At 39.9% G+C, this 16,488-nt stretch overlaps 1 protein-coding gene across 1 annotated transcript in view; it reads right to left on the bottom strand.

The window, feature by feature from the left end:
* The window catches only part of Aox1 (aldehyde oxidase 1), a 69,183-nt gene that overhangs the window by 50,550 nt on the left and 2,145 nt on the right, over positions 1-16,488 (bottom strand). The window contains exons 2-8 of the mRNA XM_046447321.2: positions 11,689-11,746; positions 9,715-9,811; positions 6,761-6,869; positions 4,616-4,742; positions 2,289-2,350; positions 1,284-1,373; positions 360-440 (exon numbers count right to left, since the gene is read on the bottom strand). Of these exons, the coding sequence (XP_046303277.1) occupies positions 360-440; positions 1,284-1,373; positions 2,289-2,350; positions 4,616-4,742; positions 6,761-6,869; positions 9,715-9,811; positions 11,689-11,746 (624 nt within the window). The remainder of the gene's footprint in view (positions 1-359; positions 441-1,283; positions 1,374-2,288; positions 2,351-4,615; positions 4,743-6,760; positions 6,870-9,714; positions 9,812-11,688; positions 11,747-16,488) is intronic.

Raw genomic sequence — 16,488 nt, 5'->3', positions numbered from 1 at the left:
AAATCCCTTTGGTGCTCTTATATCTCAAAGAAATTCATTTTAATGTTTAAACATGCTGAATTTTGTCAAATCATCCTATGGAAGAATGAACTACAGCAAAACTGGAAGCAGAAAACGTGTCTACATTTACAGGCATTGTGACTGCACGGCTTTTTACAGACACCACCAGTTCCTTCTTTCAGTCAAATGACCCCTCCTGGTGACTCCACCCTCATTCCCCCACCTCTTCCTTGGTCCACACTTTTTAGACCTTGAGATAAGGATGACAAAAAGGTGTTACCTATTTGCTAGTGAGCTTCTGAAAGAATCCAGAATTCCTCCATAAATCAACCCTCTAGACACAACATTGCCTATCTTACCATTAGCTCTGGAGGAAATATCAGCTCCTGGGTTGGATCCAATGGCAGAAACTCCTCTTCTGAGAAGAGTTTTGAATTTGTCTTAAAGAGAAAAAGTACGGAGGTTATAGTAGTTCCCACTTTTCTAGGGGGATATGTCCCAAGACCCCCAATGGCTTCTGGAAACTGTGGATCATATTGAACCTTATATATGCTGTCTTACTCTATTCATTCTTACTATCAATCTTAGCAATCGCAGCATACAAATTTCTTTCCTTATTTTGTTGAGAGCTTTCACCTTTTCACTTAAAGGAAGTACTTTACAGTTACCATTTGGTGTATCTAAATTACCAGCATCACTAATCTTGTGCTTTGGAGCCCTTATTAAATAAAAGAAAGGTTACTTGAACACAAGCAGTGCAGTACTTTGACAGATGACTTGATAACTAAGATGACTACTAAATAAATGACAAATAGGTGGGTAGCATATATAAAGTGGAATACATTGGACAAAGGGAAGATTCATATTCTGGGTAAAATAAAGGAGGACAGTATGAGATTTCATCACACTACTCAGAATGGCATATAGTTTGAAACTGCAGGATAACTGACATACCTATCACCTCAGATATTTATCACTTATTTGTGTTGAGAACAATCCCTACTGGCTATTTTGAAATATTCAATTAATTGCTGTCAACCATAATTATCTCACCGACTATTGAACAATTAGATCATATTCCTCCTATCTAACTTACCTTGTACCTGTTTCCGGTCTTCTATCTGCCTGCCCCTTCCTGGGCTGATTTTTTAAAAATAGAAATGAAGTGAGAATGAGAAGGAACATGTTAACACAGCTTGGAGAGGAAGTTATTCTTCCTAAGAGCAAGTCAGTCATTGCATATGTCCTGAGAAAACTTTAAAACAACTTTACATTTCACTCACTTTATTTCCTTCCTCAAGTTCTGGTAATCCATTTATTCCTTGATCCAAACAGCAAGTCCCATTTTCTTTACTTTGACAACAGCTAAAAGTCTAATGAATGAAAAAAAAATCAGTAGGAATTTAATGCTGATTCTATTAAATATTAAATAAAGTGGGTAACTACCAGATAAACCTCATAATATAGAGTCATTATGATTAGGTGTCATAAAGGAGAATTGTTTGTACTTAAACACATCCAAACTAACTCTAATGAAAAACCTGAGCTTATAAGGAATTTGGAATAGCAGTGTACATTAAACAAGTTAAACTATGTGAAGCTCTTATAACAAAGCCTGGACACAGCGATAACTATTATTAATGATTAATGATTAAAATTAATAATATTAAATATTAAATATTTCAAACATTTAACAATAAATATGCACAACTATTAGCATATAAACACTCTGTTCTTATCTATGATATCATTCTTTCACAGGTTAACTTCCAAAAGGCTTGTCTTCCATTCCAAAGTTGTTTGTTCACTTACTCATTTAATAAATATTGATTAACCACTCAATTAGTACATGGTGACCAGCCATGGAGATATACAGCCTCTGCTGCAAGTAGCACACAGTCTAGTGAAGAGATGGTACAGCATATGGGCAATGGCGCCACACTATCACCAAAGCTATGCAGGGCAAGCATATATACATCCCAGGTGCAAAGGAGCTATAGGAGCCTGGGAAGGTACCTGACCCAAACAGATCAGGAATGGCCTCTTGCAAGCAATAACTGCCACCAATGTCAAAATGCTTAGGTGCTCACGATGTAACTACTAAGGCAAGCTCAATGAATGAGGGTAACCCTCCTGCCCAAGGCTAAATAGCAAATAGCAATTATAGACCTCGAGATAGGAAGTAGCCCTGTATTATAATGGCTATTCCTCTAATCACACCTGATGGACCCTACAACTTTGCTTCATTGGGGAAAAATATACTCATTCACAAGTTCTTTTCTACTTACTTTACAGAAAGTCTTGCATGTGTCAATTATGGGCCTGTATCCAGTGCAGCGGCACAGGTTACCTGAAAGAGGAAATCCCAGCTCTGTTAATTGAGTAACCTAGACAAAAGCACAAGCTGCCAAACACACAATAAAAAGAAGGACCTCATCCCAGAAGAAAGTTCTGTTGGACATTTCAGTCCACCTAATCTGCACAAATTATTACATCAGCAACTTGGAATATTTAATTAAGAATCTTGAGGTAGATTTTAACAGCTCAGCTACCTAAGTTTCCTCCTGCTGCTTATTTGTTCATTTTTCATTCATGCACTCAGTCATTCAATAACAAGGATACTTAACAAAAGACCTGCCCTCTTAGCAAATGTTTAGGTATATAATACAGTAGTGATAACTATGGGCACCATGCTGTACATTATCTCTCTAAGACTTATTCATCTTGCATAACAAACTTTGACAATCACTCATTTTCCCTTTCCCCGGGTCCTGCTAGTCACCATTCTATTTTCTGCTTTGCTGAATTTGACTATTTTAGGTTCTTCATATAAGAGGGATCATGCAATATTTGCTCTTCTGTGTCTGGCTTATTCCATTCAGTTAGCATAATGTTTTCTAGGTTCGTCCATGTTTTTGCAAATAGCAAGTTTTATTCTTTTGTTGGTGGTGATAACTGGGGATTGAACTCAGGGGTATGCAACTACTGAGCCACATCCCCAGCCCTATTTTGTATTTTATTTAGATACAGGGTCTCACTGAATTGCTTAGAGCCTCGCTTTTGCTGAGGCTGGCTTTGAACTTGTAAACCCCTATCTCAGCCTCCAGAGCCACTGGGATTATAGGCATGCACCACCACACCCGGCTTTTATTCTCCATTTTTAAAAGAATAAAATTCCTTATTATTAATACTTACTATGGCAATTATCAATTTATTGCAAGAGAGGAGGAGAGAGAGATAAAGAGTATGTGTTAAGTTTCAGTTGATAGAAAGATGGATAATATTATATAGAAGCAAAGGTAGTTATTAAACTTTGGAAGCAATTGGGCCCATAATTCATTTATAATAAATCACTACCAGGTCAGTGTTTCTCTCACAGTAGTCTCGTAGTCTTCCGCCACCCCCATCTGACATCTAATTTAAAAAAATCAAGACCTTAGAGCCAAATTCTATGGTAGTGGGTTCCAAAATTTTTCATTATTTATAAATTTCCCATATATGTCTTTACCCTAAAATTTGAGAACCCTTATCAAGTTTACATTTAAAAACAGCCATGAAATCAAAGGCAGGATGAGACCTAAAGGAAATTAGGCAGAATAAAGTTCATATACTATGTCTCTTCTGCTTCTGTTTGCCCTAGTTTTCCCTGGAACATTCTGCAGAGGAAGTGTAGCCATGAGCTTCAGTCTCATGCTCTGTGAGCAGAGAAACAAGGTCTTCAGGAGGTCAAAAACAAAGACAAATTGAGCCATGGAGAGTATCAACAGACATAGGATTTGAGAGGCTGTGTTTTTGTTTTTGCTTTCATTTTTTGTTTTTTGGTACTGGGGATCAAACCTAAGGGCACTTAACCCCTGAGCCATATCCTCAGCCTTTTTTATTTTTTATTTTGAGACAGGTCTTACTAAGTTGCTTAGGGCCTTGCTAAGTTGCTGAGGCTACCCTCAAACTTGTAACCCCCAACCTCAGCCTCCTGAGTCACTGGAATTACAGGCATGTGCCAGAGCCTAGCTGTTATTTTTTTTTTAATTTTTGTAGAATCTTGTTAATGAAGATCACCCCCTGCACGCACACATATACACTGAGATCTTGAACTTGATAAAATCTTTCCAGAGTGGCCTCAGACAGTTCTTTGAAATAAGAATCATCAGAAGATCTTTTCAATGTTCATCAATGGCCTTCTGATTTGTGAGATGTTGCTGAGATCACCTACCCTGAGCAGTAAGAAAGCAACTTGTAGAGGTAATTGGTTTCTTTCCAGTGGTAAATGAATAACCTGGCTTTTTAATTATTATAAAAATAGGCAAACAACTGATAAAAAGAAGAAAATCTTAAAGACAGAAGACTGAAAAATACATTGGCCAAATGCGATGTGCGACCTAATTGAAGCTTGATTTCAACAAACCTACTCTTCCACACCTAGGTGGCATACATTAAATGACTGTCTCCAAACTTCAACTTCTCCATCTATGAAATGGGGATACTAACAGTACCTGTCTTATAAAGTTATTGTAAGATAATCTTAAAACAGCATTTGTGTGGCACATGGTAGGGTGTCCAAAATCAGCTGTTGTCATCATCATTACAATAACACGCACACACACACACAACCTACCACCAAGGGCTTCCGTTAACTGATCTAGAGTGGGCTCTGGATGGTTCCTGAGCAGCGTGTAGATGGACATCACCATCCCAGGGGTGCAGAATCCACACTGGGTGCCGTGGCACTTGGCAATCCTCTCCTGGAAGGACATAACATTTACAAATGCAGATCTTGAGCTCCATTCCAGACCTACTAAACCAGACCCTCCATTTTAGAAGATCTCCAGATACTTCTGGGCATATTAAATTTGGAGAAGAGGCCCCTGAAAGCCCTTCTTACCCCAGAGGGCCTAGCATCTTTGGCCTGGGTTGTCAAGATCCTTGCTTCTCATCAGCTTTTTTTAAAATATATTTTTTAGTTGTAGATGAACACAATATCTTTACTTATTTATTCATTTTTATGTGGTGCTGAGGATTGAACCCAGGGCCTTGCGCATGAAAGGCAAGCGCTTTACCACTGAGCCACAACTCCAGCCCTCTCATTAGCTTTTAAGCTTCACTTACAGCAAGGTTCTCAGCCTTTGGAATCATCAGGAGGGCTCAACACTTCCAAGGACCCAGCTGTACCCCAGACCAATTAACTTAGAGACTGTGCAAGTGAGGTACAGGAATAATATCTTTTAAAGATTCCTAGGTGGTTTCAAGGTACAGTTGCAGTTGAGGGTCAATTATATCAAGGAAATCCTTCAGAGAAATGAGTCAAATTACACTCAAATTGAGAAATTAACGAAGAAATTTTTTCTGAGTATTTCTTTCTTTTATTCTTTTTTTTTTTTTTTTGGAGGGGGGGCTGGGGGTGGATATCAGGAATTGAACTCAGGAGCACTCAACCACTGAGCCACATCCCTAATCCTATTTTGCATTTTATGTAGAGACAGGGTCTCACTGAGTTGCTTAGCACCTTGCTTTTGCTGAGGCTGGCTTTGAACTTGCGATTCTCCTGACTCAGCCTCTCGAGCCACTGGGATTGCAGGCATGTGCCACCACACCCAGCCTCTGAGTATTTCTTGAGAACAATTTTATCTGCCAACTACTGTACTGATGCGGTTACACACAGTTTACAAAGGCCACCATTAATCCAGATGAGGAAACTGCCTTAACTGTTCTGGTACTTTTTGCCCCTCTTTGGAGTCCAACTTCCAAAGGACAGGTCCAGTTTGCAAACTGACTTCTGGCAACATTGTGAAGATGGGAGCTCAGCAGCAGTTGAGGATGAAAGAGTTCCCATGCTTGTATACAGCCAAGTCTCACAGGGACACCCAGGAGAATCCTCTCCAGCTAGCTAGTGAGGTTTCAGAGAAATAAACGAAATTCCTTCATGTCTTGAGAATCTGAAGCTAGGCTATTTTCTAGGCTGCTCCCATGTTTTCCAACTTTTATCCACTTCTCATAAATGACCTTTCTTAACTTAGATCAAAACAAGTGGCCCTTTGGGGGGTTCTGAAGGTATCTTTCACTGGGGGGACAAGCTCTAAGGAGATTGTTTTAAGAGAAGTCACAAAATTCATTGACGGGGCCTCTCAGCTGTCTTCTGAACAAGCCCTATGTTTAACAAATCTTTTGGTAGCTGATACTTCCATGTAATTTTCCACTGTACAAACAAACAAAACAAGAAAAAAAAATAAAATTATATCCCTCAATGCACTGACTCTTCTACCTTTATCAGTTTGGAACATAAGATGGTCAGGTCCCATTTAATTAAAACATGGAGAAAACATGAGAGGTCATGTCAGTATTTTCTTAGGGAAAAGTCAGGCACATGCCTGTAATCCCAGTGGCTTGGGAAGCTGAGGCAGTAGAATCATGAGTTGAAAGCTAGCCTCAGCAAAAGCAAGGTACTTAGCAACTCAGTGAGACCCTGTCTCTAAATAAAATACAAAATAGGGCTGGAACTTGACTCAGCAATTGAGTGCTCCTGAGTTCACTCCCCGTCAAAAAAAGGGAAAAGTCCTCCAATCTTCCAAAAGCGCCTTTCCAAGACAGTCACAAAGTCATATCACAGCATGCCAGGTTTTACTCTCAGCTCCAGCTGGGTTTAACCTGTTAGCAGTGACCAAGCAGCAGGGCCCAGATGGCTCTACTCTCAATCTCGGGACTCACAATGTCATTCGTGGTTTTCCAAGCATAGATACCCTGTGAGAAAGAGGCACATCCACACCTGAACAGGATGAATTCTGGTCTTGGTGCTTCCTATGCCTTCAACTGTGGTGATGGCGGCACCGTACAAAGAACAGATGGGGGTCAGGCAGGCATTGGCAGGGTAGTGTCTTCAGGATGCAAAAAAGAATAGAGTATAAATAGCGTCATGTCTAGTCGGAAAGAGGACTGGGTCCTCACGGTACCAAGTCCTCATCTTCTACAGGGCAGGTTTTGTATGACCTCCCCAGGCTTAGAATCTGCAATTGGTCCTTAGCTCACACTCATTTTACAGAAGTATAATCTGAGTTTCTGAGTGATTTACTCAAGATTACATGGGAATGTGAATAGCACGGTTAAAATTCTGCCTCCTAACTCTAATTCCAGAATAGCTTCAGCTAACCTTAGTTGTTTTTCTTCTTGAATGAGGGGCTGACATTCTCTAGTTACATGTAACTACCTATCCACCCAAGGCCTTGTTCCACCTTCCAGGCAGATGCTGGGCTAAGGTTGTTGGTCAATAAAGTGCACTTTGAGGTCATTCTTCAGACAGATCGAGTGTGGGATACAGAACACTTAATCCCACAAAAGCGAAAAAAAAAAAAACACTGCTAGAAAATGTCCAATTCAAAATGACTCCTACAATGTTCTTATTCACCAAACAGAACTACAGGTGGCCATGAACACTTACAGTGTTCCTCAAACACTTGAAGTGAACCTCAAAAATGATCACAAGGGACTCAAATTAAGCAATGAGAAATACTATATTATCAAAGAAAATGATGTTTTTAAAAATTATAGTATCTATTATTAGCAAAGATTTGGAAAAATGGGATTTATATACTATTTACAAGAATGTAAATGAAGATCTCCCAAAGTTCTTCTGGAAGACATTTCATTGAAAGACATTTTAAAAAGCTTTAAAATATGCATAACTCTTTTACTCTGCAATCCCATCTCTATAGATGTTTCATAAAGAAATAATCATTGACACAAATATAAGAAGTTTCATTGATGCATAGCTGATATTAATGAATATTAATACAGTCTAAGTTATTCCTATTTGGGGATGAGTTTTAGTCCACCAAAATGATACATAGCCATCAACATTTTATTTACTAAAACATATTCATGAAAAAGTAGGCAAAATATATAGGTATTTAAACATTATGTACAGTATGCTTCCACATGATAAACACAAAAGAAAGACTGGAAGGAAATTATTTATTGATAAGTAAATATAAATATTCATTGAATGCTTATTATGTGCCAGGCAGAGTTCTGGGTGCTAAGATTCATTCACAAAATAGAGAAAATCCCTATAGCTGCAGAATGTATACTCTGGTTGAAGGAAGAGGAAGAACATGTACATAGACAATACACAATACACTTTGTGCAACTGAGATGATGAGAAGTGCTGTGAATAAAGTAGTGCAGGCTAAGGGAATAGAGAAAGTTATGAAGGTGAAGGGGGCACATAGTGAAAGAGAGATGTTTGAGTGTTGGCTTTAAGGCAGCTGAGTTTGCTGTTCAGATGTAAAAAGTTGTAAGAAACCATCATTCTTGTTCTAAAGCCAAAACAAGCTACAAAAAGATATTAAAAAAAAACCTCACCCCATACTGAGTACAAAAGAAACCTAAATAAAATCTCTTATGGGACAAAATCTTGTAAGACAGACACAGCTGCTCTCATCCCTAAGGTACAGTTGTTCTCTTCCTGAAATGGAAGAAGAAGGAGGAGGTGGAATCTGCCTTAGACAGGAAGGAGGAGAAACCAGACTGACTTTTTTTTTTTTTCACACACAAAAGATCTTCAACAGGATCTTTTCCTAAAATTCTAATTAGTTATATATGACAGCAGATTGCAATTCAATTCATATTATCCAAATAGAGTACAATTTTTCATGTCTCTGGTTGTACACAAAGTAGAGTCACACCATTCATGTTTTCATATATGTGCTTAGGTTAATGATGTCCGTCTCATGCCACCATCTTTCCTACCCATATGCCCCCTTCTCTTCCCCTCCTTCTCCTTTTCCCTATCTAAAGTTCAAACCAGACTGATTTTTAATAAGCTATCAATGGTCACTTGTAGGTGGATATTAACAGATTAAAATACAAAGCTAGACTGCATTATCCCCTGCTGGAGGTAGAGACCAAAAAATGGAGGTGGGGAAGGAGAGCTGAAAGAAACTCTCCAGGCAAAGAAAGAAGACTGGGGAGGAAGAAAAAACTTTAGGCACTCCACCTTCATGGAGTGTAGGATTGTTGCTATACTTTAGAGGCTAAAAACAAGACAACATGGATGCAAGAGACCCCCCAGAGCATGGAAAGGAAGACAGGAGAGCAAAGAGAACTCCCAGTGGCCTAAAAAGCTGGCAACCAGGCTGAAAAGCAGGGTGAAATCTCCCAGAGTTCAGAAAGCAGATGGCTTGGCTATGGTGCACAGGCATATCTGAAATCAAACCAGTGCTAGACCCTTAGCCCACATCCAAGCTCTGTGGAATAACATAAAATGTCTTAACATGTATAATGGGGGTTGCAGAAGACGGGGAAGAAAAATAGCAAAGGTAAAAATTTGAAGAGATAATGCCTTGAGAAGTTTCTAAAGCTGATGGAAGACATCAACCTATAGAGCCAAGAAGCTTGGTGACCTTGAAGGACACACACCAAACACAGAGATGTTAAACATAATGGGAAGCTGTTGGTGTGCTTTAAGCAGAAGCAGGATAGGATCTGATTCATACTTTGAGATAGATCTCTCAGCTGATGAAGAGAGAATGCACTGTAGGGGAGCAAGGAGATGAATTAACACTACCATTTCGACCTGGCCTTTCCTCCCCAGACAGCAGAGTGAGTCTAGCCTGAAAATAATTGTGCTACGTACATAGTAGGTGCTTGATACATATTTACCAAATGAAGACATTAAACAAAATTGTAAAAATTGAACCGTATCTGCACTTTGCTTCAAGGCACCTTATCCTCTTGGTGATGGGGTCATACTGTGAGATCATCACTGTGCAGGCACCGCATCCTCCCCCGCCACAGCCATATTTAGTCCCTGTGAGTCGGACTGCAAGAAGCATGGTTAAGAACAATGTGTTTTCCATAATTCTTTTTCTAGAATAGCCCTGACCTTGTCAAACAGCACCTTCACAGACTCTTAACATATTTCTAAGTTCAACACATTTGTCAAGTGATGTACTTAGCTATTGTTTTAGTCTCGTAAATTCTTGATTTCCTTGTGTGTCTTTATAGCACGCCTTTGAAATAAACTGGACCTCATGTTGCCAAAAATAGGCCCAAACTAAAAATGGAAAGAGTCTATACATGTACAGCTTTGAGCATATTAAGGTATAAGGACACTTCATATTTGTTCTCATCTTTATTTGAGTCTGCAATGACATACAAAGTAAATGTTAAATTATGAATAACTTATGGATGATTTGTGTCATATTAGCCATGTTTATCTGCCTTTCAGGGGCAGAAACTGCTATTTGTTACCCCGTATCTGTTCCCTCATTATTATTTAATAGTTGAAACCTCAAACTTTAGACACATGTATGGCTGTCCAGAATTAAAGCATACATTTTTCCAGCCTCCTCTGTCACTACATGGGGTCATTAACAATGCTAGTCAATGGGAAGTAAATATAAGTATTATGTATGACATCCACAAGAGAAGTGTACTCATAAAAGGGGTGCCCCCCTCTGTCCATTACTCCTTTCTCTCTGCTGGAATTCAGTTGTAACAACTGGATCTCAATTAGTCACCTCTATGAGGTAAAAGCTTCATGCTGAGGAGGGTAGAGCAGACATAAGCATTCCCTTATTACTAGGTTCTCTGATAACTTTTTGGCACTGCTTCTTAATTCTGATCAACCTATCTTTCATTTCCTCAAGGTGAGCATGACAGTCATGGGAACAGACTTTCTTCAACAGGGATGGTAACTGACTAAGCCATCCGGCTGCTGTACTTAGGAATTGATCACCACCACTTTCATTAGATTCAAACCTCCCAGGGGCTGATCTCCACAAGTGACTCTGTGTTGTGGAAAGACATGGAGTCCATGTCAACCATCCCCAATGCTTTGATGTACATGCCTTGTACTGACCAGAAGCCCAGAGCCCTTCCACTCAAACTTCCCTCAAGGGGTGGGGGGAAGGACTTCCTTCCTTGGGAAGGAAAAACTGCACTTTACAAAGGCTCCCCAAGCCTTCTCTGAGTCACTCCTTACCTCCTGTCACACAGGCATTTAACCCTCACATATTTAGCTTTATTTTTGGTGTCAGCTTCCTGGAGATCATGAATAAACACAATGAGAAACAAATACACTTCTATCTTCCATCCTGTCTACTACTATTTGGGTTTTCTGTCACTCACAGTGAGACAGACTTCAAATATTACACATAGGAACTATGGTTGACTAGGAAGTCAGCATTCATTGTTTTTATGTTTGAAGATCTTGGATGACTTTAGGAACATGCTCACGTGTCTGAGATTTCAGGTTGAATTTCTCCATTTTTATTTTACTTACATTTCATGAGATTCCTGTGCTTTCTTTTGTAATGGAAATGATGATTAATCATTACAGAGTGTAATCTTATGTCCCTAAAGGATATAAAGGATGTTTAATTGATCCCTTTTAATATCAACTGCTTTAATTCCCATTGCTAGTTTCACTGTTTAAGCCATCTACTTAGTGCTAAAATAGAGATCAGAAAAAAACTTGGTTCTCTTGACGGCCACAATTGTGCACTGATTATAAAACTAAGATGTAGGACTTCCTCAAAGATGAACATAATAGTAGGGCATATGTCTCGGTGTAGTTCTAAAAACATTTGAAATATCATCTGATGAGAACACTGCAGCTAAACATATACAAGCATGCACGTGCTTGTACACACACACACACACACACACATACATTTGAAGCAAAGAAAAGGATACGATTCTTCCTCAGATATGGTAACAGCATTGTTTCTGGATTGATGTTTTTTTCTATGACCTATACAATAGAGAAAATCAAGAGTTATACACACAAAATTGAGAGAGCTACTGTGATATTCACTTTGGTAGGCTCATGCAAACTTGAGGAAAATGCACATTAACACTCACGTTTTCAAGTTGATTTCAGGTTTACGGAACCTGTGACACGCGAATTTGCCTCTCAAGTGTAGAGTTTAAATCTTGCCCCAGCCCCCAGTCCCCACCCTGCCACTGTCCTTGGTCCTGAATTGTCACTGTTCTCTAAGGTAGTGGTTGTTTCTACTAACAGGAACAGCAGGGACTTCTGTCCAGACTCTCCTAGAAACTCTGAAGCAGCTGAGAAGAGCTGATGGAACAGATGAGTCTCTGAGAAATCAATAAAGTTAATTAAAAGACTTGTTTGTTTACCAAATAATTAGCTTCCACAAAGAGACCACAACCAACCATGGCCCCAAATCAAAGAAGCCAAGGAGAAGATATGATGGCTAGGCCAGTGATGCCAAGCTGTGTGGCAGGGCACACCTGAGCAGGTGTGTGTGTGAGCTGCCGCACAGCGTGGGACAGCCATACCCAGGAGTGGCATGACTAAGATGTCACCATCAGTCATGTTTTTCAAAGTGACCATGTTATCTCATTTTTTATTAAAGGTTTGAGATTTCTTTTAGATTAACAGAACAGATAAAAGCATATTTTGCTTCACAGATTCAGAAGCCAAAATCATCTTTCATAATGTTGTAATGTTGAGTAGTTTGCCCTTCGGGGAGGAAGGTAAGGAGGGGCAAGAAGGATCTCGGGCTGCCTCCTCACCCTCTCAATTCTGATAGCCACAGGGCAGACAAAAGTGAGGGTTATGCCAATTGCCACAGTCTGTACCCTAGGGGACTCTGCAATACAGAAAGAGAGATGTGTGTATCACGCACGCACATGTACACATTCTACAAGAAAAATGTGAGGTATGTTCCAGGCATCCTTCAGATAACTGGCCCTCAGTGGAACTCTTTGCTTTATTTCCCCAACTTCTTTTTTCCTCTTCCTCAATCTATTTTGTGGCCTCATTATCTGCTGGGTCATCTAAGCTTAGAAACCTGAGCCATTTTCAATTTTCCTTCCTTTCAGCCCACTGCGATCAGTGTCACCTAGTTCACACCTCCAAGATGATTCTCTAAACACCCTTCACTTCTATTGCCACCACCTGGCACGAGCTCTTACCACCTTGAGCCTGAACAATCAGTCACTGCCTAGTGTGTCTTCCCACATCCACTCTTGGCACCTGCAATGCCTCCCTGTACCCCACTACCAGAGTGATCACTCTAAAACCCAAGTCCTATCATTTCATGTATCTGCTTAAATTCAGCATAACTCCTGGCTGCCAGACTGCCATTCTGGGACTTACTGAATCATCCAGGTGCTTGTTAAAATAAAACCCCTCTGAAGAGAGGATTTCTGGGAGAGAAAACCCAAAATATGCATCTTTAATGAGCAAGCTGAATGGGTCTTAGTGAATTTATACTCAAGGGTTCCCACAGTCCTAGGAGAAATTTAAACTCCTTGGCAATGTATCTCTGACAAACTGCCCATCATTTCATGCCAACTGACCCATGTATTTGAATCAGATACAAGAACTGGCTGGTCCCAGAAGTTATATACTTTTAATTTTCATTACAATTACATACAGATTTTCTTCTGTCCTGAAAGTCCTCTCTCTCTCCCCTCTACTTGGCAGAATTTTGCATGCCATTCAATGTCCTGCTCAAAATTCTCCGTGGAGAGTGCTGCTACCTAATATACCTTCCCCACTACATATGGCAAGGAAGCATCCTCCTCTGTGAGCTCCTGGTCAACGACCTCACCTCTTATTGCACTGTTTACCCTGCATCATAATTATCTGTGTTTGTACAGCCTCTTTTGATCTTGGGAAAACTACCTTATGTTATTCTTTTTTTTGCTTCAAACACTGAGCTCTGTGCTGGAAATATATCATAGGGACATAATTAATGTTAATTAATTAAATAAATAAATGGCATATGATGTGTCCAATTTGCTATGAGAACTCCAAGGAGGGAGGGATGATGTTTTACACAGAACAGAAGAAAAGAAAGGATAAAAAGAAACAAAAGAAGTTATTAATGGCAAAGACTGTTTACAATCCCAGGGTGCATTCTCATTTTCTTCCTTCTATCTTCCTGGAATAGGGATGAAATGGCTGGAACTCAAGTGGCTTTCATAGATCAGTGGGAAACAGAAACGTGGGTCCCAGATAACACGATGAACTTTCTGGAACACCCTCACAACTTCTACCCCCATATATACATTCTTCAAAAAAGGAAAATGACTCCTATCTTATTTGAACTACTGTTACTTATTTTTTTTTTAGTTATAGGTGGACACAATATCTTTATTTTATATTTATGTGGTGCTGAGGATCAAACCCAGTGCCTCATGCATGCTAGGCGAGTGCTCTACCACTGAGCCACATCCCCAGCCCAACTACTGTTACTTTTAAGTTTATACCACTGAATCTGAAGCGAATCCTAATTTATATATATGATGGTGAATGTGCAGAAGCGCAGTTTTAATGGAGAGAAAGGATCTGGTTAGCCTGGAGAGTAAAGCATATTAGGCTTGAGGACATTGACATATTTTAGGAAAAAATTAACAGAAGCAGCCTTGCTGGCTTGGAATATTTATTCTAGTAAGTGTTTGAGGAGATTACAAAGCCAGCAAGTATCCTTCCTGTAAGCTCTTAGAGTGAAACAGGGAGGTCAGAACTACCACGGTGGCCAGGGGTGGGGCAGCGTGCAGAGCAGAGTTATGCTCAGGGACTCTGGACTAGAAAGTTAATTCTAGAAGGGCCTGGCTTCACTCAAACAGAAGTGAAGTCACAGTCACAGAATGTATCTATCTCAGCATAACTTTGGATGTTGCAAGGGTGAAATCTGTCCCTCTGTACTTCTGCTAGTTCTTTCAAGAGAGTCCAAGTTCACACTGTACAAGGCTCGGCCAGATCTAAGATAGAGGCAGAAGGAAGAAAGAGAAAAGGGGGGAAAGAACAGAAAATAAGGAAGGGAAGGAAGTACATGCAGAAGGACAAGGCCTGAGAGATAGAGGATGAGGGGAGACCGAGGTGAACATTGTAGGACACAGTAGAGAAGGACAAGAATCCACAGCAGAGAAGAAGACGTGAGGCACAGGCAGTGAGGACACTCGGGTTGTTTTAAAATCAGCCTCACTTGCTGCATCTTGCTGCCTCATCTGCATCCACCCCTTCCACTTTTCTCTGAAGCACTGCAGCCATCCCAGCACCCCAGAAATTTCTTTTCTCTTCCCGGTAAATCAAGGACACTAACCAACAGAGGGCACTTTACAGATTTCTGCACTAATGCTAAACAAGTAATGAGCAAACCGTGCTTATGATCACTTGTCTGTCTTCCTGGCTCCTCTGAGCAGATGCTGGTTCTACTAAGGAAGCCAATTGCTTTCTAGCTCAGGTATTAACAATAGTTCACGCCTTGCTAACCATGGAATTAATTTTCATCCCAGTTCCACAGGAAAAGGTATGGTTATTAGTTTCATTTTGCAGAAGGAAAGGCTGAGACTCAGAGATATGAAGCACCTTGCCTGAGGCCCCAGAGCTGCCTAGTGGTGGAGTAGCTACACAGTTGCTGAATTCAAACTTATTTATGCCTTGTTAGTTCCAAAGCCTACACCTCTGGTCTCTAGGCTTCACTCCCTGGTGGAACAAAGTGCTTCAGTTTCCTGGTTGAGATTAGAAAATGGTATCTACAGTATACTTGATCCATGGGCTTTTCCTCCCTTAAACTCATGTTCAATGGGTCACTGTTCTTCTGGGGTCCCCTGGAAAAGTGAAGACGGTTTCATAAATTTCTCCATAATTAGGTCTTTAGGCAACGTGAGCTGGCTTTGTTTTCAGATGGCTTTAACTCCTGCCTGATGACAACTTTTGGTGACATGGGGAGATTTTGCAAAAATCATAGACCAGAAACCAACCACATCACCTAAAGACTCTTAATTAGCTTCCAAGATTCCTTTTCAAAGGCAATGTTTTAATCCCAGAGGTCTTGTTTCACTTTAAGACACCTCTTTCTTTTGGGTGGTTTCTCTCTCACACCATTCTCCACAATCCCTCACTCTTAGAATCAGAAAGTTTTTTCTAATTCTATCCATCTAGTAATTAGGCTTGCTTGTCAACATTGGAACACCTAACAGAATGTGGATGGGAGAGAAAGGGTAGAAAAAGGCTAATGTGATTTTTCTTTTAAATGAGGTAACTGCAAAAACTGAACTAATATCTCCAGAGTGTTCTTTACAAATTATCTCAGGACATTTGGCCTATAGATAGGGTGGGCCCATTGATAAGAACAAGTTTATTCTCCTTAAAAATCAATGGAGCAAGAACTTGTATTAGTCATGATGTTAAAAATCCCAATACTATTTGTTGGAAGAAAGAGAGGAAAAAAGGGGGAAGAAGATGGTAGATTCAAAATGCCTATTGCTTCACTTAATAAAAACTTTTTTTTAAATTATTAGAGCTTTATAGTTACACAGAGCATTTAGGTTCATCCCAACAAACTCATACATGCCTGGAATTCAATTTCAGTTTGTGATCCTCCTTTTCCCTCCATCCTCCCTCCTCTCTCCCATTCTCCTTCCTCTACTAGAGTTCCTGTGGCTCGGCTATTAATTTATATTTGATTGGTTCTTTTTTTTTTAAGAGAGACAGAGAGAGAGAGAGGGAGAATT

Source organism: Marmota monax, unplaced genomic scaffold, assembly GCF_021218885.2.
Source record: "Marmota monax isolate L192 unplaced genomic scaffold, Marmota_monax_Labrador192_F-V1.1 WCK01_AAM20220418_F8-fsc00007, whole genome shotgun sequence".
Taxonomy (NCBI): Eukaryota; Metazoa; Chordata; class Mammalia; order Rodentia; family Sciuridae; genus Marmota; species Marmota monax.
The sequence above is the reverse complement of the archived record's forward strand: the minus strand, read 5'-3'. Positions and strand labels throughout refer to the sequence as shown.